General features: G+C 45.5%; 1 protein-coding gene across 1 annotated transcript; it reads left to right on the top strand.

Annotated features, from left to right (window-relative positions):
- Positions 1 to 762: 762 nt before the first annotated feature.
- LOC123158103 (60S ribosomal protein L13a-like) lies at positions 763 to 27,259 on the top strand. Its single transcript, XM_044576226.1, has 6 exons — positions 763 to 911; positions 2,082 to 2,157; positions 23,908 to 24,161; positions 25,342 to 25,458; positions 25,544 to 25,631; positions 27,245 to 27,259. Exons 1-6 carry the CDS (start codon positions 763 to 765, stop codon positions 27,257 to 27,259), a joined length of 699 nt encoding a protein of 232 aa, XP_044432161.1.

Below are 27,259 nucleotides of genomic sequence, written 5' to 3'. Positions count from 1 at the left end.
CCGCCGACGAGCACCTGGCCCCCCGCACCCTCCCCCGCTCCACCACCGCCAACGGGCACCCCCCGCACCCTCCCCCGCTCCACCGCCGCCGCCGATGCTATTTTCAAGTAACAAATTTGAATATATTTAAAAAAAAATTATTACTGTTTTTATAAAAAAATATTATTGTTATGATTTAAACAAGTTTGAACATATTTAAACACAAATAAATATCAAACAGGATTTAAAATGCATAAAAAAAATATTGGGGAGCCTGGGAATCGAACCCAGGACCTCCTGGTGTGTGTGCTGCGTACTGACCACTCGGGCTAGTGGGTGGGTTCTGTTGTAGATAGGGTTAGGTGGTATATAACCTGACAAGTCGGGCTAGATTAAATTACTTATGGCGCACCCCTCGGTGGTGCGCCATTGCTATGGATGTACTTATGGCGCACCCCTGGGTGGTGCGCCATTGCTAAGCCTCCCCCCACACTAAAATCCCCAATCCCTCCCCTGCCTCATCTCACCCGCGCCTGACCACCACCGACCACCACTTCCCCCGTGCTCGCCGTCCCCGGCTGTGCTCGCTTCCAACGCCCCCTCCTCGAGACGAGCGCCACCTCCCTCACCGTCCCCCCTCCGCCCGCGCCCGCGCCCTCGCCGTCCCCCTCCCCCCGCGGCCCCGCCTGCCTCAACCTCCCTCCCGAGCACGACAGCTAGGGTTCCTAGCCGCCGCCATTACTGCCGGCCCACCGCCGCAGCGCGCTCAGCCGGCCAAACCCTATGTTGCCCCGCCTCCGGTATAGGACCCCGGCAGCGCCTCCCCCCATCAAGCAGCCGCTCCCACCAGCGGTGGCCCCCTCCCTGGAGCAGGCGCTCCTGCCCAGCAACGCTGCCGCCCGGAGCTACGCCGGCGACCAGTCCGTAGGCAGGTAGCCGCCACTCCTTCATCCTTCCTCCCTCTTCCCTCATCCCCCCTCCCTCCTTCCTCTTGCATCCTCCGTTCAATTTTTTTTCCTGATTTTTTTAGTGGATGAGTACTTGATGTAGATTCGGTACTGTGGGAATATAATGATAGTTATTTCTTGCTTGCTGCGTGATTTTAGAGGATTGTGCTTGATAGGTGTTTGTGATAATGCCTCTAAGGGCACCGGAGCTGGCCGCCAGCGTGGTTCACGCCTTCCATCCCAGGATGATAGATAGAGTGAATGATTTCATTCATAGCTTTTTGGGACGGGTTAAGTACTTTATCATGTGCACTACTAAAGTTCCGATACAGTAACGGTACTCTGAATTAAGGAAACATTTCGGTTCGATTTTCAGTAAAAAGGCTTCAGAACTCAGGGAACAATTTGATTCTCAACTTCTTCTTTACGCCATTCAGATAGGTGGCCCTTTTAGGTTGCCTTTTAAGTTTTCCGAGGGAACAATTTAATCAGTGTGCAGGGCTCAGACTTAATATTTTGCTATGATGATTGCAGCCAATATTAGTAAGTAACTATTGCGTTGTGAGGTTTTTGGATTAACTAACAGGTTTAAGTTCAGAACCAAACAGTAGAGGTCAGTAATCATAATTATTTTATTCCAAACTGCAACCAAGCTAAGGTAGTATCTTAGCAAGCATTTGATGCCTTTGATTATTGAAAGGAATCAAACTGTCATTTTTGCCCATTTCTGTGGTTATTGGAGTAGCACCCTCTGCTTTCTCTTACCAGCAGAGCATGACTGTTACTGCATGTTTCTCAAGATATACATGCTGAAGTTTCTGTAACAATCAAGGAGAACATCTGGAAACAAAATATGATTTAAGATACACAACAAGTAGCAGGTAACATCACAAATTAGGATTTTTCTACTAACTAGTATGCTGAAGCAGGTTGCAGGGGCCAGATTTCTACTGCCACAAAGTTAAAGTAAATGCCATTTTTAGTTCTGATGATGGGTGGCAGGAAGCTGCACTTTGAGATGCAGGGTTGTACATTTGAGAGTAAATTAGGATTATTTTGGACAATGAGCAGAGCTTAGGTAAGGAAATGTTCTTTATTAGTTAAGTATATGTGTTGCTGCTCATGTTGCTGCTGGTGCTTTGGGTGATTCGATAGGCTGAAGCCGGCTTACAGGCAGGAGTACTATCTCATTCTTACTCTGTTTTTCCACCAGCAGAGCACCACCCAAGATGTATGTACATACCCAGCTATCATTAGTAACTTAAACAAAACAGTTGGATGTTCTTGGAGTTTCTTTGTTGAATCTCAAACTGCAACAAACAAATCGGGACAAATTCCTTTTTTTTTACAAAAGATCGATCGATCAAAGTTTTGGTTGCCGCTCTATCTAGTGTGAATAGTTTACGGCATGCTTCAGACTTACTTTGATGGTTGCAATATAACTTTTGATCCATCTTTGGTACTAATATCAAAGAGGTATACAGGTGGTGAGTACAGGAGCTAAGAGTCTCAGGATCAGATCAATTTGCCTATGTTGCTTCCAAGGAGTTGTTCTCTGTTTGGTCCAATTCTGAAGAAATAAAAAGTGAATAGTTTGTTTGTTCCCTGTGTGGTCACTCTATTTTTTGAGTACTGACATTAGTTATGTTTGTTAGCAGCAAGATATTTAAATGAAGCTTGTTCTTTTTCAACTGTTCAACTGATGCCATGAAACTGAATATAGTAGTTGAAAACCCTGTTTTTCTTCCTGATCGTGAAAATTTGAAGTCCTGTTTGTGTTTTGGTTTTGTTGGTTGACAATTATGTTTAGTTTTTCATTTCATGGGTGCTGTAAAATGTGCAGGTGGTGAGTTGAGGCTTAGCATACAGCTTGTTTGGACTAACCAAGAGGACGAGGTATGTTGCTTGCCCAAGCTAAGTGACACGTACGCGCCAAGTTTTCTGTTATATAATTACCTGTTAGTGCTTAGTTAAACTGCATGATACGGCCATAGCAGATGGATGGTACTAGGTGTTTTTTTGTTTATTGCCAATGTATCCAGAGAGCAGATGTGCCACTGCAGATTTCTTTTCTTGAAGGCAGCTCACATAAGTTCAGCTACAAGTAAACAACTTGCTGCTATTAGATCTGGAATGGAAGCTCACATAAGTTGAGCTGATTTTTGTCCATATGAAAGCAGAGGACCATATGGTCTGTGGCCTTTTCATCCATATGAAAGTAGAGGCACATTGTGGTGCTAGTTTGCTGGTTTTGTCTCCGACCATCGTGTCGTGATGAATTTGCAGGTACCCCGAGAGGCCCTTGAGTTTGCCGGAATGTTGATTAACTTCCGTTCCGGCAAATTCGGGTAATCCATATGTCCTATTTTCAGCAAAGGTCATGCTGAAATTTTCCGTGAATTTTAGCATGACTTTGCTAAAAATAGGACATATGGGGTACTTGTGACTAATGCATGGGCCGGGGTATCTTAGTACTTAATTAAGTAGGATCAACTGCCCCTTTATTCTTGCTGCATTAAACCATAGGTGGCAATAGAGCCAAGTGATTAGGCCCAACTTAGAATTCTCCTTAGCATCGATAAACCCTAGATGATAAACCCAACATAGGTGGCAATAGAGCCAAGTGATTAGTGCCAAGTGATTAGGCCCAACCTAGGGTGCCTCGGCATCGATAAATCCTAAATGATGAAAACTTAACTTGGCTGCCCCGGATGCCTCGGTGTCGATGAGAACCTAAATGATGTATGCTTAGGCTTTTAGGGTGCCTCTGCGTCGACAAACCCTAAATGATGAAAGCTTAGGCTTTTAGGGTGCCTCGGTGTCGACAAACCCTAAATGATGAGACCATGATCTTGTTCCTTGACAGTAACCAACTTTTTGACCAAACTTTTTTCCTATTTAGAGCAAAACATGGCCCACAACAATGAGGCCGGTGGTTCGGGCGGCAAGCAATTCTGGGAGCTGTCCCAGGAGATGGAGGAACAACCTCACCGCTATGAGGACGCCGCGGAAGACACTGATCCTGATTACACAACCCCTAGTGGCGTCGGGGATGACACCACTGATGGTGCCGCCGAGGATGCCACCATTGATGATGGCGGCGCACACACAGATGGCAGCCAACCGAAGAAGCAAAGGAAGGACCGGCGCCCGAATGCGCTCCGCACCCTCAAGGAGGAATTCACTAAAGTGGACTCCGACGGGAATCCAATGGAGCCCAAACATATAGTCAAGGGGTACTCGGTTCAGCTCGGGTGCATTCTCCGGAGCACCGTCTCGATCAACACCGAGAACCTTAGGCATAAGGACCGAGGGAATTTGCGCAACCTCCTCTTCACGAAGCTGCACGAACGATACAAGTTCCCCGCCGAATTTGAAAACACACGCCTCTCAGGGAATAAAGTGAACAGTGCCGCCCTCACGAAGATGAGCACAACCCTGTCTACTTGGAGAAGCGCGGTGAAGAGAATGATTGATAAAGGTGATAGTTATGAGAAGATCAAGGCGAAATATCCTTTGATGAGCGAAGATGAGTACAAGGAGTTCAAGATCAAGTGCAAGAGCAGTGCAACCTCCGAATCAAGTCAGTGGGGGAAAGAAATGCAGGAGTTTAACTTAGGGGAACACAAACTCGATCCCGGCGGTTACAGAGTGGCGGAGCCTATATGGGACAAGGAGGACGCGGAGCGTGCCGAGCAAGGCCTACCGCCCCGCTTTGAGAAATACAGCGGTAACAAGCAGACCAGGAACTATGTCAGGGCCCGGTACAAGGAGGACCCGATAACAAAGGAGCTTACCACGGATCCGAAGACTAGGGCGCTTGAGCTTGTTCTGGTAAGGAATACACCCCCGCGTAATTAGCTCCATATGGTTGCACTCTAATTAATCCCCAATATTTCTAAATGGTTCACGTTCCTTTCGCAGGACACTGAAAGCAGTAGCGCGGGGTCGTCTCAGAGCTCCCCTTTCGACACCCCTTTAAATAGGGCGTTGAACGTAATGAAAAACAAGGATAAGCTCACTAAGCCGACGTCAGCTGGTCGTGTGGCCGGCAAAGGCTTGTCCACAAAATGGGGGTCATACTATACCGCTGGTGTGCGGAAGGAGAAAAAGACCAGCTCAGAAAGCCAGACGCGTGAGGTTGAAGAACTCAAGGCACAAGTGGCGCGGATTCCGGAGCTTGTCCAAGAGCAAGTGGAACAACAACTGGGAACGAAGCTCAACGCCATGGTGCCTACGTTGATTCATGGGCTGACGATGTGGATTGCGGGCGGCCAACAGGGGCCTCCCCCGGTTCCCAGCTTCACGGCCAGCAACTCGCACAGCGCGCAGGCAGCGCCATTGGTGTCTCCAGCGGAGGCGGTATTCGTGTCTCCGGCGCCGGCACGGGCATTGGAGCTTAATGCACCCGGGTGTACGCCGGCCGGCACCTCGCCAGCAAGCGCCCCCTCCGTCAGTTGCACGCCCGCCGTTGGCGGTGCCTCGACATTAGCCGAGCTTGATGGCATCACGGTAACTAAGCCTCTCGGCCGATGACTTCATCTCCTTGCCTTTGACTGGGCATCCCTGACGCCATGTACATGTTTTCGTAGGGCGCCGCCGATGTTCCTTGCACTCTTCTGCACTTCGTGGGCGTCGAGTTGGTCGATGTCGCCAAGGGCAGAATCGTTCAACCGGGCAACCGCATGTTCCACGGTAATCCGATGGCACCCACAATGTATAGGGTTGAAGTGGTTCGGGTGCTGCCAGGCTGCGACGAGTTGTTACCTCCGATTCGACCCGCTGGGGCTGATGGAGAAGATGAGATGACCCTCAGCGCCTGCGTAAACTGGCCCCTACTTTGGCCAAAGAGCCAGATTCGTTTGGGGACGGGGGACACCACCCCACAGACAAGACCGCCAGTCGTGCCGGCGCCAAGCCATGGCAAGAACGCCGCAACGCTACCGGACCTGCCGGACATCCCTATGGCACAGGATCCGGACAGCCCTATGGCACAGGATCCGGACGACGACGACAATGACGACGGTACATTTACCAAAGTTGATAAGTACTTTGCCGAACATGGGTATATTGACGAGTTCTGCGCGCCTCTTTCTCAAGAACCCAACCAAGACGACCGCGATCTAGCTGGTACGACGGAGAAATCCAATTGCAACAGGCGTCGTCTGGCGTTCAGTTCTCAGGACACGCCTCCAGCTCCCGCCTTCACCGAGCCTCAGATAGCTGAGGTGCGAAATATTATCAGCCCCAACACGCTCAAGAAGGCGGTCTGTGAGCAGAACTCAGTCCCATTACAGGAGATCAAGAAGAAGGGACGGAAGTGAAAGACTAACAAGGGCGCCGGTGCGAGCCAGCCGGCACCGAGTTCGATCCGTGCTCAGGACGGGCCGCCTTCACCTAAGGATATCTCGAGGAGGGTGCATGTGGCGGGTAGGGCGATGCTACCGCAAAATATGCTGAATGCTGCAACCGGTGCTATGCGGAGTCTGCACGACAATGTTCTTTCTTTGGAGAAGCGACGTCTCAGAGAGAATGATGTGGCATACCCGGTTTTTGTGGCCAAGGTGCCAAAGGGCAAGGGCTTTGTGGATGGCGACATCGGGGGTACGATCGTCCTGCGGTTTGATGACATCTTTGCTATGTTTAACCTTCATCCGCTGCACTACACCTTCGTTCGGCTGTTTTTGCTGAGTATGGAGATGCGGATCATTAGAGACAAGACCCCGGACATCGTGATAGTCGACCCCTTCTACATGCGTGCCAAGCACTTGAGCAGCGCTGGGGACCGCCAAGTTGCGAGTTCACACCTCGAAGGCGTCATTCTGGCAAACCCAGATAAGGATAACTTCCTTGTGGCTTACTTTCCCGAGTAAGTCATCCCTTAACCGCCCCGTAACGTATGATTTCTTAGATTTCGATCGTTCTTTTTTTTTCTAGCATTCCGTGTTCTGTGCAGTGACACACATTGCACACTCATCCTCTTAAGCTCGAAATATTCCATGGCCACGTATTTCGACCCGAACTGTAACTCCAAGATAGACTACACAAATTTCAAGAAAGTTCTTGATGATGTTCTCCCCGGCTACGCCAAATCTGGAGGCACCTTCACCAGGGCAGTTCGTAAGTACGGCAAGCACACCTTCTCACACAATACGAATTTCTGCTGCGTCAAGCAGCCGCCTGGCGGTCAAAAGGATGCCTACTATGCCCTCCATCACATGCGGGCGATCGTAAGGGACCATCATCAACTTCTGCTACTAGATAGTCTCAAAGATTGGGCCGCGAGGTTGTCGGCAACCCAAGACGCGGACCTCAGACAAGAATTCTTTCACATCCAGTCAGAGTTTGCGGACATCATCCATCAAGATGTCCTTCATACCTCGGGGCAGTTCTACCTCAGATATCAATCGTCCAACAATGAGATAGATGGAACGCTACAAATGCAGGGTGACAACGACCGCGATTTCATGACCATCACGACAGACGACGGCTTCATCCACGCTCCTGTCCGACGAGTTGAGTCGAAAGTAGTGATGTGTAGTTCTGAAACATTGATTGGCTCATGTTGTAATTAAACTTTAATGAATTCGTATGTCTCTTTGGTTTGGACAGTCATTCAACTTAGAATCCGCTGTTTTATCTTTGTTCGGTCTTTTGAATTCGGAGACTAATATGATGAATTGTATCCGGAGACTAATCTTCTATTGTATTCGATGAATCTGCTGTTGCTGTGTGCTGCTGTCTATATTCTGTCCAATAATATATTTTGTAACCTGTGCAAAAATCAAAAAAGCAAAAAAAACCAAATATTCATACTAATGGCGCATCAAGGCAGAGTGCGCCATTAGTATGCCAAAGGATACTAATGGCGCATCAAGGCAGAGTGCGCCATTAGTATGACAAAGCACATGGTTACATATGCCCCCCGGGAGGCATACTAATGGCGCACTGCTTGGTGCGCCATTAGTATACGCACCAGTGGTGCGCCATTAGTAAAAAATTCTAGTGGCGTGCTACTAATGGCGCACCGGTAGTGCGCCATTAGTAGGCAAAACCAGTGCGCCATTAGTAGGCCTTTTCCTAGTAGTGTACCATATGAATGGGATGGAAAAGAAACTCACTGAATTGCATGGGATGCTCAAAGTGGCAGAGCAGGATATCAAGAAAGGTACGCATCGTCAAGTGTTGATGGTGCAGAACTCGTCTAAGTTCAAGAAGAGCTGGTCCAAGAAAAAGGCTAAAGCAAAGGGCAAAGCGAAGGAGGCAACTCCAACTGACGCCGCTGCGCCTAAGTCAGGGACGACCTCGGGGAGTATTTGCTTTCATTGCAAGGAACCCGGACACTAGAAAAGGAACTGCAGCAAGTGGAGGGCAAGAAGATTGGAAGTATGACTTCTTCTTCAGGTACACTTGTTGTATATGTTATAGACATTTATCTTGTTGATGTTTCTAGTAGCTCTTGGGTATATGATACCGGATCGGTTGTTTACATATGCAACTCGATGCAGGGGTTAAGCAGAACTAGGAATATCATAAGATGAGAAGTTGACATATGAGTCGGGAATAAAGCAAGAGTTGCTGCATTGGCCGTCGACACTATGCAACTTAATTTACCTTCAGGATGTGTAATGGAACTTGATAATTGTTATTATGTTCCTGCTTTGAGTCGAAACATTATTTCTGCCTCATGTTTGATGAGACAAGGTTATGAATTCAGTATTAAGGACAATGGTTGTTCTATTTACTTGAATAATATGTTTCATGGCTTTGCACCCATTGTGAATGGGTTATTTATCCTAGATCTTGAAGGTGAATCAGTCTATAACATAAATGTCAAGAGGCGCAAGCCTAATTAGATAAATTCGACTTACATCTGGCATGGTGGACTAGGACACAATAGTCAAAAGCGCATGAAGAAGCTCCATGATGATGGAATTCTAACTTTGTTTGATTTTGAATCATTCGAGACATGCAAGTCTTGCCACTCGGTAAGATGACTAAGACTCCTTTTGCAAAGAGTTGCGAGAGGGCGTCTGAGTTGTTGGAATTTATACATAGTGATGTATGTGGACCAATGAGCACGACAACCAGAGGTGGTTTTCAATACTTCGTGACTTTTACCGACAACTTGAGTAGATATGGATATGTCTACTTGATGAGGCACAAGTCAGAAACTTTTGAAAAGTTCAAGGAGTTTCAGAACAAAGTGGAAAATCAACTCGGAAAGAAAATCAAACTTCTACGATCTGATCGTGGCGGTGAGTATATGAGCCAGGAGTTTGATGATCATCTGAAGAGTCGTGGAATAGTCCCACAACTGACTCCCCCCGGGTACGCCGCATAGAAATGGCATGTCAGAATGGAGGAATCGTACTCTGTTAGACATGGTCCGATCAATGATGAGTCAGTCGGATTTACCCTTGTCATTTTGGGGATACGCTCTAGAAACTACAGCTTTCACACTAAACATGGTACCATCTAAGTCCGTAGATAAGACACCATATGAGATATGGACTGCGAAGAGTCACAGTTTGTCTTTTCTAAAAGTTTGGGGATGTGAAGCGTATGTCAAGCAACTCCAGTTGGACAAGCTCACACCCAAATCGGACAAGTGCATATTCGTGGGATATCCAAGGGAAACCTTGGGATATTACTTCTACAACCGTGAAGAGGGCAAAGTGTTTGTCGCTCGACATGGAGTTTTCCTTGAGAAAGAGTTTCTCAATCGAAAGTCCAGTGGGAGGATGGTCTGACTCGAAGAAATTCGAGAACCACACGGGGACATTCCGGTAGGTGATTCTGTCACAACGGAATTAGTCAGGGAACCCGTGGTGGAGTCGACACCGGTTCCGAGGAGGTCAAAAAGGTTATGCAATTTGCATGACTGCAATGTGTTCCTCTTGGAGAATAATGAGCCGACTACATATGCGGAAGCAATGGAGATCCCTGATTCCGAGTTATGGCTTGAGGCCATGAGATCCAAATTAAAGTCCATGGATGACAATCAAGTTTGGAACTTGGTTGATCTACTAGATGGCGTTCGAGCCATTGAGTGCAAGTGTATCTTTAATAATAAAACTGATATGGACGGAAATGTCACAGTCCATAAGGCTCAACTTGTCTCTAAAGGTTATTGACAAGTTCAAGGAGTTGACTACGATGAGACTTATTCACCGGTAGCGATGCCTAAATCAATTCGGATCATTCTTGCTATAGCGACATATTTTGACTATGAGATATGGCAGATGGATGTCAAAACGGCTTTCCTTAATGGAAATTTAACCAAGGATGTGTATATGACACAGCTCGAGGGTTTTGTCGATCCAAAGAAGTCTAGCATGGTATGCAAGCTTCAGAGATCCATTTATGGATTAAGGCAAGCATCTCGGAATTGGAACATTCGTTTCAATGAAGGGGTCAAAGAGTTTGGCTTCATCAAGAACTACTGTGATCATTGTGTATTCAAGAAGGTCAGTGGGAGCTCAGTTGCATTTCTGATATTATATGTGGATGACATATTACTGATTGGAAATGATATTCAAATGCTTGAATCTGTCAAGGACTCATTGAAAAATAGTTTTTCAATGAAGGACTTGGGAGAAGCAGCTTATATTTTGGGAATAATGATCTATAGAGATAGATCGAGAAGGCTTATTGGTTTAAGCCAGAGTATGTATATTGACAAGGTGTTGAAGTGGTTCAACATGCAAGATGCCAAGAAGGGTTTCTTGCCCAGATCACATGGCATTAGTCTTAGCAAGACTCAGAGTCCTTCGACTCTTGATGAGCGAAGATGCATGGATGGGATTCCGTATGCTTCGACTGTTGGGTCCTTCATGTATGCTATGGTATGTACTCGTCCCGATGTTAGCTTTGCTCTTAGCATGCTGGGCAGATACCAGGCTAATCCAGGTGAGAGTCACTGGACATCGGTTAAGAATATCCTTAAGTACTTGAGAAGGACTAAGGATATGTTCCTGGTTTATGGAGGTGAGGATGAGCTTGTTGTAAAGAGTTACACCGATGCTAGTTTCCAAACTGGTAGGGATGATAGTCAATCGCAATCTGGGTTTGTGTTCATTCTGAACGGAGGAGCAGTGAGCTGGAAGAGCTCCAAGCAAGATACGGTAGCTGATTCTACAATAGAGGCCGAGTACATTGCGGCTTCTGAAGCTGCAAAATAAGGTGTTTGGGTGAAGAATTTGATTTCTGATCTTGGTGTGGTTGAGGGTGCGTCTAAGCCATTGGACCTCCATTGTGATAATAGTAGTGCCATTGCACAAGTCAAGGAACCATAGAACCATCATAAAACCCAACACATACTCAGGCGTTTTAACCTTATTCGCGACATTGTCGAAAGAGGTGATGTAAACATATGCAAGGTGCATACGGATGCAAATGTTGCTGATCCATTGATGAAGCCTCTCCCACGGCCGAAGCATGAGGCGCACATGAGCTCCATGGGCATACGATGCCTAAATGATTGACTCTAGTGCAAGTGGGAGACTGTTGGAGATATGCCCTAGAGGTAATCATGTGATGATGATATTTCCATATGTATTCATGAGTCCTTTGTATTGTCCTTGAACATCATCAATGATATGTATCAATAAGTATGTGACTTGTTTGAGGAACTATGTATTGTATGATGATTGTTCTAATGGTCCCTAGTTGATAAGGTTATCCAGACACATATCCTTGACTAGTATACGACTTGGTTGATGACTATGTTTCACAGGTGATGTGCATGGAGATGCTAAACTGATAGTATGGGCTCGGGGATGGAAATCACCGAGTTGGACAGGCCACTTTGAGATGCAGCGAGATATAGTCATATGTTAGTCTCAAGTACAATGTCTATGCCATGTCCTAGACCTGAGGTCCTCGCATGTTCTCGGGATGAGGATCAACTCACTTAGGGTCTATCAAACGCTACTCCGTAACTGGGTAGTTATAAAGGTAGCTTTCAGGTGAGTCGTGAAAAATGCTGCGAGACATGGTTGACCAAGATGGGATTTGCCCCTCCTATTTGGAGAGATATTCTCTGGGCCCTCTTGAGTGATCAGATTCAGAAAGCATGGCCATGTGACTTGGGTTAAGTGTTAACCCTGTTCGTGAATCTGTATCATGGTTTCAAGAGTAGAGGTCGAGCTATCACAAGGTTGACAAGTACTCGCCTTGAGCTTGACAACAAATATCGTGAGGCAAAAGGAATGATGCATATGACACATTGTCGAGGTTCGTCAAACGACTTTACGAAAAACATGGGAGTTTGCATGTTCTGCTAGGAGCCGCTACCAACTATCGACTCTGGTCGTGTCCATGTGTACGTTAACCTGTAGGGTCGCACACTTAAGGGGCTGCAGCCCATTCAGATTGGATCCGAGTGGAAATGGACACAGACTCCTACTAGGCCCAAGTGTTGAGCCCACCTCGGAGGTTTATATAAAGGGGAGTGGGCCCACGACTTAGGGTTAATCCTTTTCCACCCTCGATAGCCGTCGCCACTCCCAACGCCCATGACATGCGATCGGACCTAGCGGTCTGCCACCCGCCGCTGCACCCCGCACGTGTGGATACCTTGGAGGCATCGCATCTACGGCGCTTGGACGAACCATTCGAGGGAACCGCGAGGTGCCGACCATGGGAGATTACCGTTCGCGGTTCTTCACTGTTCGCGGGAGATCGGCAACAAGAGGAGGAGACGGGCTGAGAGATCGACTACACGCATCACCAACTCTACTTCCACTGCGGTGACTGCGCGTCTAGCGGTAATCCAATCTCGTAATCTATTTCCAGCAGCATGATCTTGGGTGCGCGGTAGAAAATTTTATTTGGCGCTAGCATAGAGTACCGCGTGTTCCAACATGGACACGCTCTACCATGCGGATCCTCCTCCAGCCATGCACTAAATTAATCACTTTCGCCGACGTGTAGGACAGCCAACATCGGGGTCCACCAGCCATGCACTAAATTACTCTGTAGTAGAGTGACGGTAGACTACCCCGATCGAAGCGCCACAGTAGTGCCCAATGAGCCGTCAAATCACAAAACCCCTCTCCTTTCCAGCAGTAAGTTGGACACATGAAGCAACCATGGGCTACTGTTCAACCACCGTCAACCTCCTGCAGCCTCCACCTGTGACTGTTCATCCACGGGCTCTTGTTCATCCAGCGTCCACCGTGTGCTCCTCCACCGGCTACTGTTCAACCAACCCTCTCCATGGGGTCCTGTTCAACCACCCCTCCACTGGCTACTGTTCATCCAGCGCTCCACCGACTCCTGTTCAACCAACCCTCCACGGGGTCGTCCTGTTCATCCAGCCCTCCATGGGGTCCTGTTCATCCATCCCCAACAGGCTTGATCGGGGACCTATTCATCCAAAGGAAACACCACGGGGTCCTGTTCATCCACCCCCACCAGGAACTGTTCATCCACCCCCCCAACAACACTCACTGTTCATCAAGGGAAGGAGGAAGCAGGGTTTGATCAGCTTTAGTTAGCAGCAGTAGTGAAGGAATCACTTGGGTTCAGTTAACAGCAAGGGGTCGATCGCTCAGGTTCAGTAACGTAGCTAGTGCAATCGCTCGGGTTCAGTTAGAGCCCAATGCCTTGCTCGGGTTCAGTTAGAGCCCAACGCCTCGCACACACACACGTACGTGTATGAGAGAAATGTGCATCACTCGGGTTCAGTTTTTTCTGTCATGGACGTCCCAAAGAATTTCATGCAGCTGCGTCTCAGGCCCTCCCAGGATGAAAAGCCCATTTTCTGTCATGATTTTTTGTCGTAGAAGTAGGAGCCCACCACATCTATGATGATACCGGGTTTTTTCACAATTATCATCATAGAAGTATCATAAGTATGACAGAAAAAAATTCGTTCGGTCCAAAATGTCATGGATGTGTCTTTTTTTGGTAGTGCATGTAGTTTAGGCCGCTCGAGCACTAGCAGTAGAGAAACAGTGATCTAAATTGGCAGGCGATCGATGGGGAACATGGTAGCAGATAGCAGCCGAAGCAGCAGCGCCTGGAGGAGCAACATGAACTAGGGCCAGAGCAACAACTCGTGTAGCTGCAGTAGCCCATGTACCAGCATCAACAGCACGAGCGAGAGCAAGAGCAGAGCAGCAGCACGAGCGAGGGGGTGAGCAGAGCATCAGAGCGAGCGAGCGGGAGAGCAGAGCATCAGAGCGAGCGAGCGGGGGCTGGAGCAGCAACAACAACACGAGCGAGGGCCAGAGCAGTAGAAGCAGCGCGAGCGAGCGAGAGCCAGAGGAGCAGTAACAGATTCGGCTGGTATGGCCGCTGCCGCCGAGGCCTCGCGCTGGGGGAGAGCCACCGTGGAGATGTCGCCCATGGCGCCGGCTTCGAGGTAGCCACGCCATGGGGGTGCGGGATAGAGCACCATCGGCGCGGAGAGGTCAAGTTAAGGAGAAGGTGTGATGCGATGAGTGCACAACCTCTTTGGTGGCACCGAGTAGGTCTCGGCTTTGTCTGAGGAGTCGGTGAGGATGTTACGGTTCCGGTGGAGCAGGTTAGGTGGCGTTGTGGGGATGGAGCAGTTGCCATAGACGAGGCGATCATCAGAGCAGCTCCTTGGAGGTGGAGGACGGGGCGGCTGAACCGGCGGGACAACGGATCCTCCTCCGGGGAGGTGGATGAGGGACTTTGAGCTATTGCGGTGGACGACATCGTCGGGGAAGAGGCTCTGGCTGGGTAGCGATGAGGTGGCGGACGGAGGTGGGTGGGGTTTCGCGACTGGAGCAGAGAGGTTATGGCGGCCCTGGGATTTCGAATGGTGAAAAGGAGGTGATGGGAGGGGGGAACCATGACTTAGGGACGCGCTTGTCCAAATTGTAGGGTGTGTTACAAAAGTACCCCTATCGATTTGAACTAGCGGCCCTTTTGGCTCAGGATTATAAGGGGGATTTCATGTGTCAGGATTTGGCAGCTGGAGGGAGTTTTCTCGCACATTGTAATTTCGGGATAGCAAGGCGCGGGTTGTGAAGGCGCGGGTTGTGAAGGTGCGCGTCTTGGGAGCACAATATCTGAATTTTCGGGATATAACAAGGCGTGGGTTGAATTTTAGGGAAAAGCCTAACATGTAATATTGTACGTACCAAATCAATTCGCACTTCCCTCAACGAAAAAACGAAAAAAAAACAAAGCTATTCACATCACACAAAGAGAGAGTCTTGTCTTGTTTTACTGTACAAATGCTATTCAAAGCTATGTATGGATCCATGTTATGTCCAATTAAACTTTTTCGCTGTCTGTATAATGCATGTAACCTACTCATACCAACATTTTAGTGCATTCTGAATGTCCATATTACCGCTGCAATTCGAACTAGATTTGAATTCGTTTCTCTATTTGAATAAGAATCTACAATCATGATTGTTGCCAACTTAAACCATCATTCGCGTATTATCTTAACAACACACCACATGATTACTATAGAGATAGATATGAACTTGAATTCACATTTTTGAACACACTTAATGTTGATTCCAAATAATAGTACATTTGATGTACTAACTAGATACTCATGATCTAAACCATGTTCTATACGTACACCATGTTTATCACACAAGGTATAGTGCCCCGCCCCCTACATTATGACAAGTATTTAGCCCTGAGCTGCAAAAGCCACACATTACCCCAAATTATAATCAATGTTCTATATATTATATGTAGTATAACATTTTAATAACCACACCATGGGTATCACCATTATATATATTCATGCATACGTCGGTTTAAAACACAATGATATCTTCTTCAAATCTCTGAATCCACTTTTTTATAATGAATTATGATCTCTGTTCGTCTATTACACCTTCACGATCCTCTTCTCTTTGTAGCTAGCTAGCGCTAACTTTATATCATGCAGATGCACACGCCCGCCCCCCTCTCACCCTCCCACAGCGTCCCCTCCATCGCGCACATTAATTTCTCTTTAGGTCATTCACCCATGGTGTGTGTAGGCCGCCTGAATCCTTCTTTCCAGCACACACCGGTCGATATACCTCTGTACCCATGTGTGCCTACCACAAACACACACTTCCCCTCTTTTCTTCTCACCGCCGATGCCCCCTATGTCCAATACGGTTCCACGCAGGTGCACACTCCCGCCCCTCTTTTCATCGATCTCATACTCACACACTCCTTCCCCCTCGACATAGTAGGTCTCTCGCACCACCTCCTAGCTGCACCCCTCTCCACATGTCCGTCTCTTTGGACCTTATTTGCTTCTAACACATGAATGCATGTATACGTACCAATATCCCTACATATAGCTAGCTAGGTCGACTATAATTCTTTTTTCCCACGCACCGATCGACTTACCTCACTAGTTATGTCTCTCCCTTTCTCGGACACACGACGATTGATCTTCCTGTGTAGTTACGTCCTGTTACCACAACCATATCGTCCCCCCTCATCATCCTTGCATACCTCCCGACCCATCTCTCACACGCACGTGCATATACATACATACATCCCCTCTCTTATTGATATTGCACTCATACCCTCCGTTTGTCTAGCAGGCCTCTCACACCATTTGTGAGAAGAAACTCCACCACCAACCCTCCGAAACTCTACCTCTGTCTTTCTCCCAACCTTATTCCTATGCTACACATATGCATGGATGCCGATCGATCTTCCTCGATACATAGCTAGGTCTCTCCCCTTCTCCACACATACACTAGTCGATCTACCTCTCTATAGTTAGGTCTCAGCCCCTCCCCCCTTCCCCCGCCCCCACCTATAGTCGAACATTGTAGCTAGGGTATCCATCCCACAGAGAAAAACTTCACCTCTGCCCTCTCACATTCCAGCAGGCTAGCCGCCCTGTATCTTTGACGTGGACAAACACAAATTTGATGGCACTCTTTATCGATCGCGCACCCACACACATCATCCCTGTTATCGATTCTATCGATATCTCACGCCGATGATCCCTCCACTTTCTTCTCGTGGATCGCTCCCTCTATATATGATATATCCATGACTCTGTTTCACACACATTGCATATGTTACGTTTTTGATTGAGATATCATCGACACATTGCCTCTGTTTCGCACAGACCATCTCTCTCACACCCACCCACGTACGTACCTGCACCTAAAGAAGAGGTGCACGCATGACACACGTACTCACATCTTGTTCCCGGCCACACCCGCGCCGGTACACGTTGGAGTTCATTTGATGCGTGTAGAAGTTGTTTACTCAAAGCAGGGTCATGTACCACGTGTAGACAGAACAAAGTTTGACTTGTCGTGTTAGTATTTAATAAAGTTATATTCCTCAATGGCACGTAAAAAATATAAAACAATTATCGTCTGGAAAAAAGAAAAATCCGCTCCACTATATATAATGGAGGCTATCTGCTAGGGTTTGTCTCTCGTCACACTATCTCACACAAGGTGGCGGTGGCTCTCTCTCTCTCTCTCTCTCTCTCTCTCTCTCTCCGTTGGTCACTGATCCGGACGCCTCCCGTCCACCGGCGGAAAGGGAGGATGTGCATCTCTTCTCTGTTCAACGGTGTCGAGGCAGCACGTCCCGATCTGCGGCACCCGCCATTCTCTCTGACCAAGCTTCGGCGCGGTAGGGCATTCACCACTTTCTCTCTGCCGCAGTATAGGCAGATCCCGGCCACTGGCGCCCTTTTAGTTACATCCCGACGACCCTCAGGTACAGTTTCCTCCGGCCCTGCTCCACTGCCCATCTTCCCATGTTGCTGCATGTGGATCTTCTTTAGTTGTTTTCTTAAAACATCTCTCGGCCGGCGTACTTTCCATCTTGCAATCTCGTCCTCAAACCGTTTTTGATAAAACCACCATGCTGCTATCTTTCCCTTATTACATGGAGTATGCTTCTTTTTTGTCGGCGTATGTGTCTTCAACTCGTGTTATTGGGCAGTAATTGTTTCCTTTCTACATCCTTTTGCAAATAGGGCTATCCATTTCACTTTGTTGCTATTGCGACCTTTTGGTGAAATGCACAAATCACTTTTTTTCTTAAGAGTGTTTTGTGCAGTTCCGCCAAAATGTCACGGGCAACGTTTTCACATTTCTGTGGGACTGCAGGAAGGGAGATTGGCTTTGCTATCCTCTTCATCCAACTCCGTGCCTAATCTTCTCCAACAAGTAGTTAGTCCTAAAGAGAGATCGCAGAGGTGATCGGCTTCTATTTGTGTGTGTTATGTTTCATCATCTGGTTCCACTATTATTGTAATCACACTGACTGAATATCTTTGCAAACAAGGATGATCAACTCGATTTTAGTGGAGCTGCACAAAAAGGTCGGATTGTGGTGTTGCTCCATACACCTATTTTTTGGCTACAGAGCTGGGTGAAACTAGCTGCCAACCAATGAACACTGTGCCCAGGAAATGGAGCCATGCCTACGAACAACATCGATCAATTATATATTTTTCCTTATCTGTATACCTTCTCACAACTTTGTCTTTAGTTGTGATGTGAATATTGGCTCTGATCTGTGAACCATTGATATGAATTAGCAGCCATGGTTGTTTCATTTGTATTTGATGATGGAATGTTGTAATGAGACAATCTTGAAGAAAGAGGACACATGAATCCTAAATTGAAACCCTCATAGCATCACAATACAATTTCATTAGGCTAGCCATAGTGGGAGTAACTTAAGTAGTAACATATCACATCCCAAGAAAAAAAATGCTTATGTGGCATGGAGTTAATGAGGAAAGATATGCTTGTGGTAACATAATATTGTACTGTAACATAACACACCCCAAGGTAAAATGAGTCTATATCTCAATTAATGAAGACTTACATGTTACCATCCATATGTTTACTACCCAGTATGAAGGTAGTTACATAGACTAATCCACTATGCATGTTACTAGTCTAAGTTACTCCCCGCTATGACCAGCCTCATGCTAGAAAATTATGCGTACATATAAACAAATCCTAAAGGATTGATAGCAATGCCAGAAACAATTAACTTTGTTTCGCCGACATGTGGGATATCCTTCATCCAGATCCACCTGAAGATTCACCCCGGTCGTTGCACCGCAGTAATAATGACTAGTGAGCAGTCAAATCACATAGCCCCACATTCGCCACAATAAGTTGCTCATACGAAGCAATCATCATTTCTCTCTTTGTTGAATCCGCTGCTACTCCAATATTTCCAGAGTAACAAGTTGCTCGGGAGAAGCAACCATCACTTCATGTTTCCCACAGTAAGTACTACCTCTTTTTTTATTCTAGAAAAAACCACACACGAATATTGGATGGTAGCAGCACAACAACAAAATCAAATATCAAAACCAACCAATGAACTACTACTAATGGTCAGCGTTTGCTAGTATCATGTACTCCGTCTGTCCATGTATATAGGGCTTAATGCATTTTCCGAGACTAACTTTGGCCCTGTTTGGATCCATGGGTTAGAGTTAGTTTGAGCTAGTTGGGGCTCAAATAGGCCTAAAGTATCGAAACACACTACAAGATATATGTCAACTTGTGACCTTCTGTCAGTGACCCTGGAAGAATTGGTCATAAATCTACGACCATTTGAGACCAATTGGTCAAAAGCTGTTCGGGGGGCTCCAAACCCTGAACTATAATGACCATTTTGGTCAGAAAGGTCGTAATTTCCTTACATGAAATGGTCATAAAGCAGACAACACTGGTCCGCTGCCTTATTTCTAGCTTATCACGACCAATATAGATGGTCATAACCTTGTAAATTGTGGTGGATTAATATGACTAGGCGCCACCTCATCAGTTTTGCCTATGTTTCATATCCACATGTCAATTTTTGCCCTGGGTTACGAAGCAACCTATATTTCTGTCATTCCCAAAATTCCTAAAAAAATCTCATAATTCTTTGGGTCATATCTTCGTCAAATATGTAAAAAACCCTTCCTTGCCTAGTTCAAAATAATTCAACAATATTCATTTTCCTATTTTGTTCAGAACAACACTTTGTGAAGTAAGTGCTATTTATATATTTTTAATTGCCCTCAAACATTTGGGCACTCTTTCCTATCCAAATCATTGCCTCATGACAAAATTCAGCTCCATTTGCCTAGTAAGTCTTCCTCGGTAAATTTCCAAAGTTTTTGTCCACCTAGAACCTTTGTGAAAGAAGTACTAGCTATGCATATCCTAATGAGTTGATTTTTTGCCACATATTCTATGTGCCTACGTAACTTACCTACACCAAATTTGAGCTCATTTCATTTAGCCAATTTCTCTCACTAATTTTCTGAAGTTTCTGTCCAGAGAAGAGCATTGTGAAGGAAGTGCTATTTATATATTCTTGATTGCCCTTAAAATTTCTGGACACTCTTTCCAACCCAAATCATTGCCTCATGACAAAATTCAGCTCCATTTGCCCAGTAAATCTTCCTCGGCAAATTTCCAAAGTTTTTGTCCACCTAGAACCTTTGTGAAAGAAGTACTACCTATGCATATCCTAATGAGTTGAATTTTTGCCACATATTCTATATGCCTATGTAACTTACGTACACCAAATTTGAGCTCATTTAATTTATCCAATTTCTCTCGCTAAATTTCCCAAGATTCTGTCCAGAGAACATCATTGTGAAGAAAGTACCACTTTGGCATGTCCAAATTGTATTAATTTTCTACAGTTCTTTCCTGTGCCCAAATAACCATCCTCCACAAAATTTTAGCTCAATCCATTCATTATTTTGAGCCCAGCTTCAACATTCATATTCCTGTCCAGTGCGGTACTTTGCAAAGAAAGTACCACCTAGGCTACTCCTTTTGATCTGAAAATTTGTGAAGACAGTCTTCTTAGTAGGTGATCATCCTTAGCCAAAACTCACGCCCATTGGCCATGTGCATTTCCTGTACCGCTAATCAAACACTTGGCTACTAATTCATGTTTGGGCATAGTTTGGTCTCGTCATGAGATTCTTCTGTTGTCAGTTTCTTCATAGAACCAACCTGGGGAGTGACCAACCCACTAGACATGCCTAGGACACCCAAAACGCAAGGTAACGCCATGATCACGCGGTGACCACGCGACGGGCATGCGAGAACCGTCCAAACCTCGACATATCTCCAGTAAACCATATATTTCTGACTAAATAAATACTTATGTACCTAGAAATGATTTTTGGAAAAAATAAAAGAGCAAACTATGAGGCAGCTGCAGTTCAAATTTGACCCAGTTCCTACTGAACCGACGGAAATTTGTCTTTTTCACCAGAGATGGATCAAAACTTTTGACACCCAACCATTTTGTCAATTGTGCATTAAATATGTCCTAGTATTTTACAAAATTGATTTGGTCCAATTTTGCAACAAATATATGGTAGGTTCTACACAAGGAAAACTCATTTTGGGCACTCGGAAAATGGAAAATTGATTTTTCATCCAAAGAAAATGAAAACTCCCTGAGGCAACATTGTTTGCCATTCCAAGATGCACCCTTGTGAACAATATGAGATCACTTGAACATACTATGCCATGAATATGGCCATAAGATTGATCATTTGGCTTGAAAGCCATGAATCTTCACACATGATAGCTCATTTCTGAGAACCCTTTTTAACAAAATTGTTGTATTACAAGTTTATTATTTTTCCTGGTAACTTGGTCACTTTTAATAACACAATGTGAAGGTTTTCCAATTTTTTGATTTTTTGGAATTTTTTATGCCCGTTCCAAAATGCGGTCAAAACGACAGGAATGACCGTTCCTAGCTAGGGGTTTAATCTTGGAATTTTTTTGGTCTTTCTCTAATTAAATAGATACTTATGTACCTAGAAATGATTTTTGGAAAAAATAAAGAGCAAACTATGTGGCAGCTACAGTTCGAATTTGACCCAGTTCCTACTGAACCGGCGAAAATTTGTCTTTTTCACCAGAGGTGGATCAATACTTTTGACACCCAACCATTTTGTCAATTGTGCATTAAATATGTCCTAGTATTTTAGAAAATTTATATGGTCCAATTTTGCAACAAATATATGGTAGGTCCTTCACAAAAAAACTCATTTTGGGCACACGGAAAATGGAAAATTGATTTTTCATCCAAAGAAAATGAAAACTCCCTGAGGCAACATTGTTTGCCATTCCAAGATGCACCCTTGTGAACAATATGAGATCACTTGAACAGACTATGCCATGAATGTGGCCATAAGATTGATCATTTGGCTTGAAAGCCATGAATCTTCACACATGATAGCTCATTGCTGAGAACCCTTTTTAACAGAATTGTCGTATTACAAGTTTATTATTTTTCCTGGTAACTTGGTCACATGTAATGACACAATGCAAAGGTTTTCCAATTTTTCGATTTTGTTTGAATTTTTTATGCATGTTTCAAAATGCAGTCAAAACAGCGGGCATGGCTGTTCCTCGCTGCTTGAATCTTGCAATTTTTTTGGTGTTTCTATGATTAAATAGATACTTATGTACCTGCAAATGATTTTTGCAAAAAATAAAGAGCAAACTATGAGGTAGGTGCAGTTCAAATTTGACCCGCTTCCTACTGAATCGGTGGAAATTTGTCTTTTTTATGAGAGGTGGATCGAATCTTTTAACACCCAACCATTTGGTCAATTGTGCATTAAATATGTCCTAATATTTTAAAATTTTGATTTGGTCCAATTTTGCAACAAATATATTGTAGGTCTTTCACAAAAAAACTCATTTGGGCACTCGAAAAATGAAAAATGAATTTTTCGTCCAAAGAAAATAGAAACTTCCTTAGCCAACATCGTTTTTCATTCCAAGATGCACCTTTGTAAACAATATGAGATCATTTGGATAAACTATGCTATGAATGGGGCCATAAGATTGAGCATTTGTGTTGAAAACCATGAATCTTCACACATGATAGCTCATTTCTAAGAACACTTTTTAAAAATAATTGATGTATTACAATTTTATTATTTTTTCTGGTAACATGGCCACATATAATGACACAATGCGAAGGTTTTCTAATTTTTTGATTTTGTATGAATTTTTTATGCCCGTTTGAAAATGCGGTCAAAACGGCAGGCATGACCGTTCCTCGCTAGTGCTTGAATCTTGGAATTTTTTGTTTTTATATGATTAAATAGATACTTATGTACCTATACATTATTTTTGGAAAAAATAAAGTGCAAACTATGAGGCATTTGCAGTTCAAATTTGACCCGCTTCCTACTAAATCGGAGGAAATTTGTCTTTTTCACCAGAGGTGGATCGAATCTTTTGACACCCAACCATTTGGTCAATTGTGCATTAAATATGGCCTGATATTTTAGAAAATTAATTTGGTCCAAATTTGTAACAAATATATGATAGGTCCTTCACAAAATAACTCATTTTGGACACTCGAAAATGAGAAAATGATTTAAAAGAACTAATTTCTCGTAACTCTTTAAAAAATATTTGTCTTATTTGAATTTATGATTATTCCTGAAAACTATAGTCAAATTTGCTGACACAATGAGAAGTTTTTTTTTCAATTTTCAAGGTCATAATAAAATAGCTAACATGATTTAGCACCTAACTTTTAGTTGATTATGACCAATTTAAATGGTCAAAATATCATACATGTATACTGCATTCTGATTGGTCGAGGGGCCTCTCACGCGGATCGTGGATAAATCACCATCAGATGCTCCTCGATCCAACGGCCCGCACCTCACCCTCTCACCCACCCACCGCGAGCTACGCCTAAAAAAACCACCGCACACCACTCGCCTCTCTCCCCGCGCAGCGAACCCTAGCGCTCCCGATCCAGATCCCTCCCCTCGCCATCACCCACCCGTCCCCTCCCCACCTTAGATCGTCGCCGCCGCCACCCTCCTCTCCCCTCCCCACCCCGGATCCCTCCCCTTTCCGCCACCCACCCCTCCACTAGCTTGAGACGGAGGTCGTCGTTGACATGGGCGCCACCATCGACCGCGCATGGGGGTCCTGGTCCTCACCCTCATCGTCCTCGGTGGCGGCATCTGGCTAAGCCATTGGGCCGTCGCCACCACTGGGACGCCCACCACCACATGCTCGGCCACCTAGCGTCGATCATCACCAAGGAGCTGCTCAATGGGCAGCGCCTGGTGGTGGTCCGCTTCGAGGAGATTTGCATGTCCGGCGGCCTCGTCCACCAGAATATGAAATACCTTCGCTTCCTCTGCAAGAGGATGAACACCAAGCCCTCCCACGGCCCCATCCACTTCCGCGCCCCGGCCAAGATCCTTTGGCGCACCATCCGTGGGTACATCACCATTGCCGCGCTCGATTCCCAGGTGGGTGGCGGCCGCTCCTCACCTCTCCTCTCCCCGCCCGGCCGCCCATGCTCCCGGTAACCGTCGGCCGCCTTATTCCTCCCCTTTTGATTCTGCTTCCGCTTCATGGTGCAGGGTCCTGCGGCGGCGGCACGAGACTCACTCGAAGACGGCCCCTTGCTCGCCCAGTTCTGGCAGGTTTCCCTCCCCGTCGACTAGGAGGGTAATGGATTTCTCTGCTCCTCCTCCTCCATTTCCGCGCTTATTTTGCTGCTAGCATTACTACTTTAGTTTGGCAGATTGGTTTCGGTTCTGGCGAATTCCTGCCAGGTGGCACCAACAATTTCGACGCATTCCCTTCACCACCTCGCGCAAGCCCCGTAGTTTTCATCTCTTTTTCTTCTTCAGTGATAAGTATTAGCGAGCCTTGCGTTGTGTTGGTTGGTGTGTTTTTCCAGTAGTTGTTCTGCTTTAGTTTTGTATTGTGCCATTCCATGTTAGCTTTATTTAGTCTTACTTACACTTGGGACATGGAGGATTGTGGGGTAGCCTAGCATTGTGTTGCTGGTGCTGGCACGCAAACCAACCCCACACAAGCGATCGAATCTGGCCTACCTGTTCAACTCAACTAGACAGCTCGGATTCGCACACTTTCAGTTTACAATGCAATGCTATGCTTACTCATGGTGCTGCTGCCCATCATATCTGATGGATGAGTTTAATTTGATTATATAAACTATGACCTTGGAGTACTAGTGATATGTTCTTTGATCGACTTAGTGGGGGGGGGGACCTAGTTTGCAGGTAATATTTGGTTATTTCAGTATGCTTTTTCTGACATTCTCATCAACAAAACACGATTTCAACCTAACTGATACATCCCAGTCCCAGGGCATATATAAAAGCGAACATGTGCTTTTCCAAATGCCACTGCAATGTTTTTTTTGAAACAAATGCCACCGCAATGTAAACCACCGCTTGATCGACGGTTCCATTGTCCTGCCGCACTTCCACATCATGCAGCTTGCTTCGTTTGGAAACTGATGTAAAAGGGGAACTTGTTAAGCATGTTTCAAAAGCACATACACTACAGCGCCTCTCTCTGTACGTCTTCGTATCCATTTGGGTTTGTGTGTTCTGATGATGCTGTGTTTTGGTGGCGCTCTGCAGTATGATTCCGCACAAGACCGCGAGGGGAGAGGCCGTGCTCGCCAAGCTCAAGGCGTACGAGGGCGTGCCGCTGCCGTACGACAGGACCAAGCGCATGGTCATCCCCGACGCGCTCAAGTACGTCGGTGTCCGACTGTCGTTTAGATCTCAGTGTGCGTCTTGTATGTGTGTTTGATGTTGACATGGCTTGTGGTTTTTGCAGGGTTCTAAGGCTGCAACCTAGGCACAAGCACTGCCTCCTCGGCCAGCTCTCCAAGGAGGTCGGATGGAACTACGCCGACACCATCAGGGTATGTTGTTTCCTTGTCCTGTTTCTTCAGTGCTCACTAGTTGCTAGTGTTCGACTGCTACGAGTGTGTTAAGATTAGTCTTTTCTGTCATGCTAAACTAAAGTGGTCTAGTTGTACTAATCACCGAACAAGATGCTCTATTTTCCTCTGTAATTTATATCATCAGTGATCTGCTCTACCATAGCTCCTATGAACTAGTCGTAGTACTGTGCTCCTATTCTTGGCCCCATTGCGGGATCATGGAGGGCTGACCGGATGCAAGAAATGTGCCAAATTCCCCTGGCAAAATCTTGCTCCCTTGCACTGGATGGCTAGATTGTTAGCTTATAGCCCAGGATTTTGCTATTTTCTTCTGTAATTTGTCACGCTCCACTGCTCTGTTCTAGGCTAGCTCTTTTATCAGTACCTTACAACCAGTGATGTTCTTTTATCATACTCTAGTGTTTATTTGTAAGTGATGTGTCGATCTTATTCACTTTCCAGTTGAGTGGGCAACTAAATTTTGTGCGTCTGTGGTGGATCACTGATGACGTGTTGTGTCCCCAGGTCTGGAGACCAACCAGGACAAGAGCAAGTGCTAGAAGCAGTTCGACGACTACAAGGAGTGCCAAAAGAGAGAGGTTTGCTTTTGTTTCCCCGAATCCTCTCTAGCCTTTTTTGATGGTGTATGATGGATGGCTTCAAATTGATGCGTGCATAAGTTTATACTGTAGCTAGTAACATGAGTTTGTTTCATGCACTTGCTAAGTGTTCAAGGGGACCTGTAGCTCATGGTGCCCGACGCCTGCTGCGGTGCGCTCATCTGCAAAGGAGGGAGCCCATCAAGTATGATTACTTACTTACACTGCCTTCCCATTCTCATGCCCAATATTGATGTGCTTGTTTGCTGTGCTTGCAATGAACCATGTGGTATATGCTCTCCACTCCATGTGGTATGCACTCCTGAACAAGTTAATGTTGTATTTTGGTATGTACCGCTGTACAAGTTAGGTAGGTAAATATAATGGAAGAACTTATATTTGATTTTAGTTGGTTTTAGAATGTCTGTTTCATGGTCTTTTCTGATCATGGAAGAACTTATATTAATCTCATGCTTTATATATGTCCCTAGATGTCCTTATGCAATACCTGATATGATAACATGACCTAAATTTGGACTATTAGCTCCTTTACTTTCTCTGGTTTGGTTAAAACTGATAATGCCATGGATAAGAACACACATTACTATTAAGTTTAAAAGTTCCGTTGAAACAAGGTGGAAGCATGTTCTTTCTTGCAAATTTTCTGTTACCTAATATGAAGATAGAGCCTCGAGTTCAATCCATTACTGATGATTCTTGTTGTTTGTCTTTCAACAATGCTTTCATTTTAGCTACTGCCACTTTGAGCTATTGTAGCTTGTAATTATCAATTCCGGCTTGATTAATACCATTGTTTGCTTGCATCATTAAATGAACTTGCACTAAATGGACACAAATAAAGGAGTTGAGTATTAAATGAACTTGTATTAACTGGAAACAATTTCTGTATGGTGTACATAAATATCGAGTTGATATTTGATTTGTAGCAAATATAGTTGCGTGTAACTTCTTTACTTGGTTCCTCTTTTACAGGAGCTCCAGGCCTAA

This window comes from Triticum aestivum, chromosome 7B (assembly GCF_018294505.1).
Source record: "Triticum aestivum cultivar Chinese Spring chromosome 7B, IWGSC CS RefSeq v2.1, whole genome shotgun sequence".
NCBI lineage: Eukaryota > Viridiplantae > Streptophyta > Magnoliopsida > Poales > Poaceae > Triticum > Triticum aestivum.
This window is presented reverse-complemented; position numbering and strand designations above follow the sequence as displayed.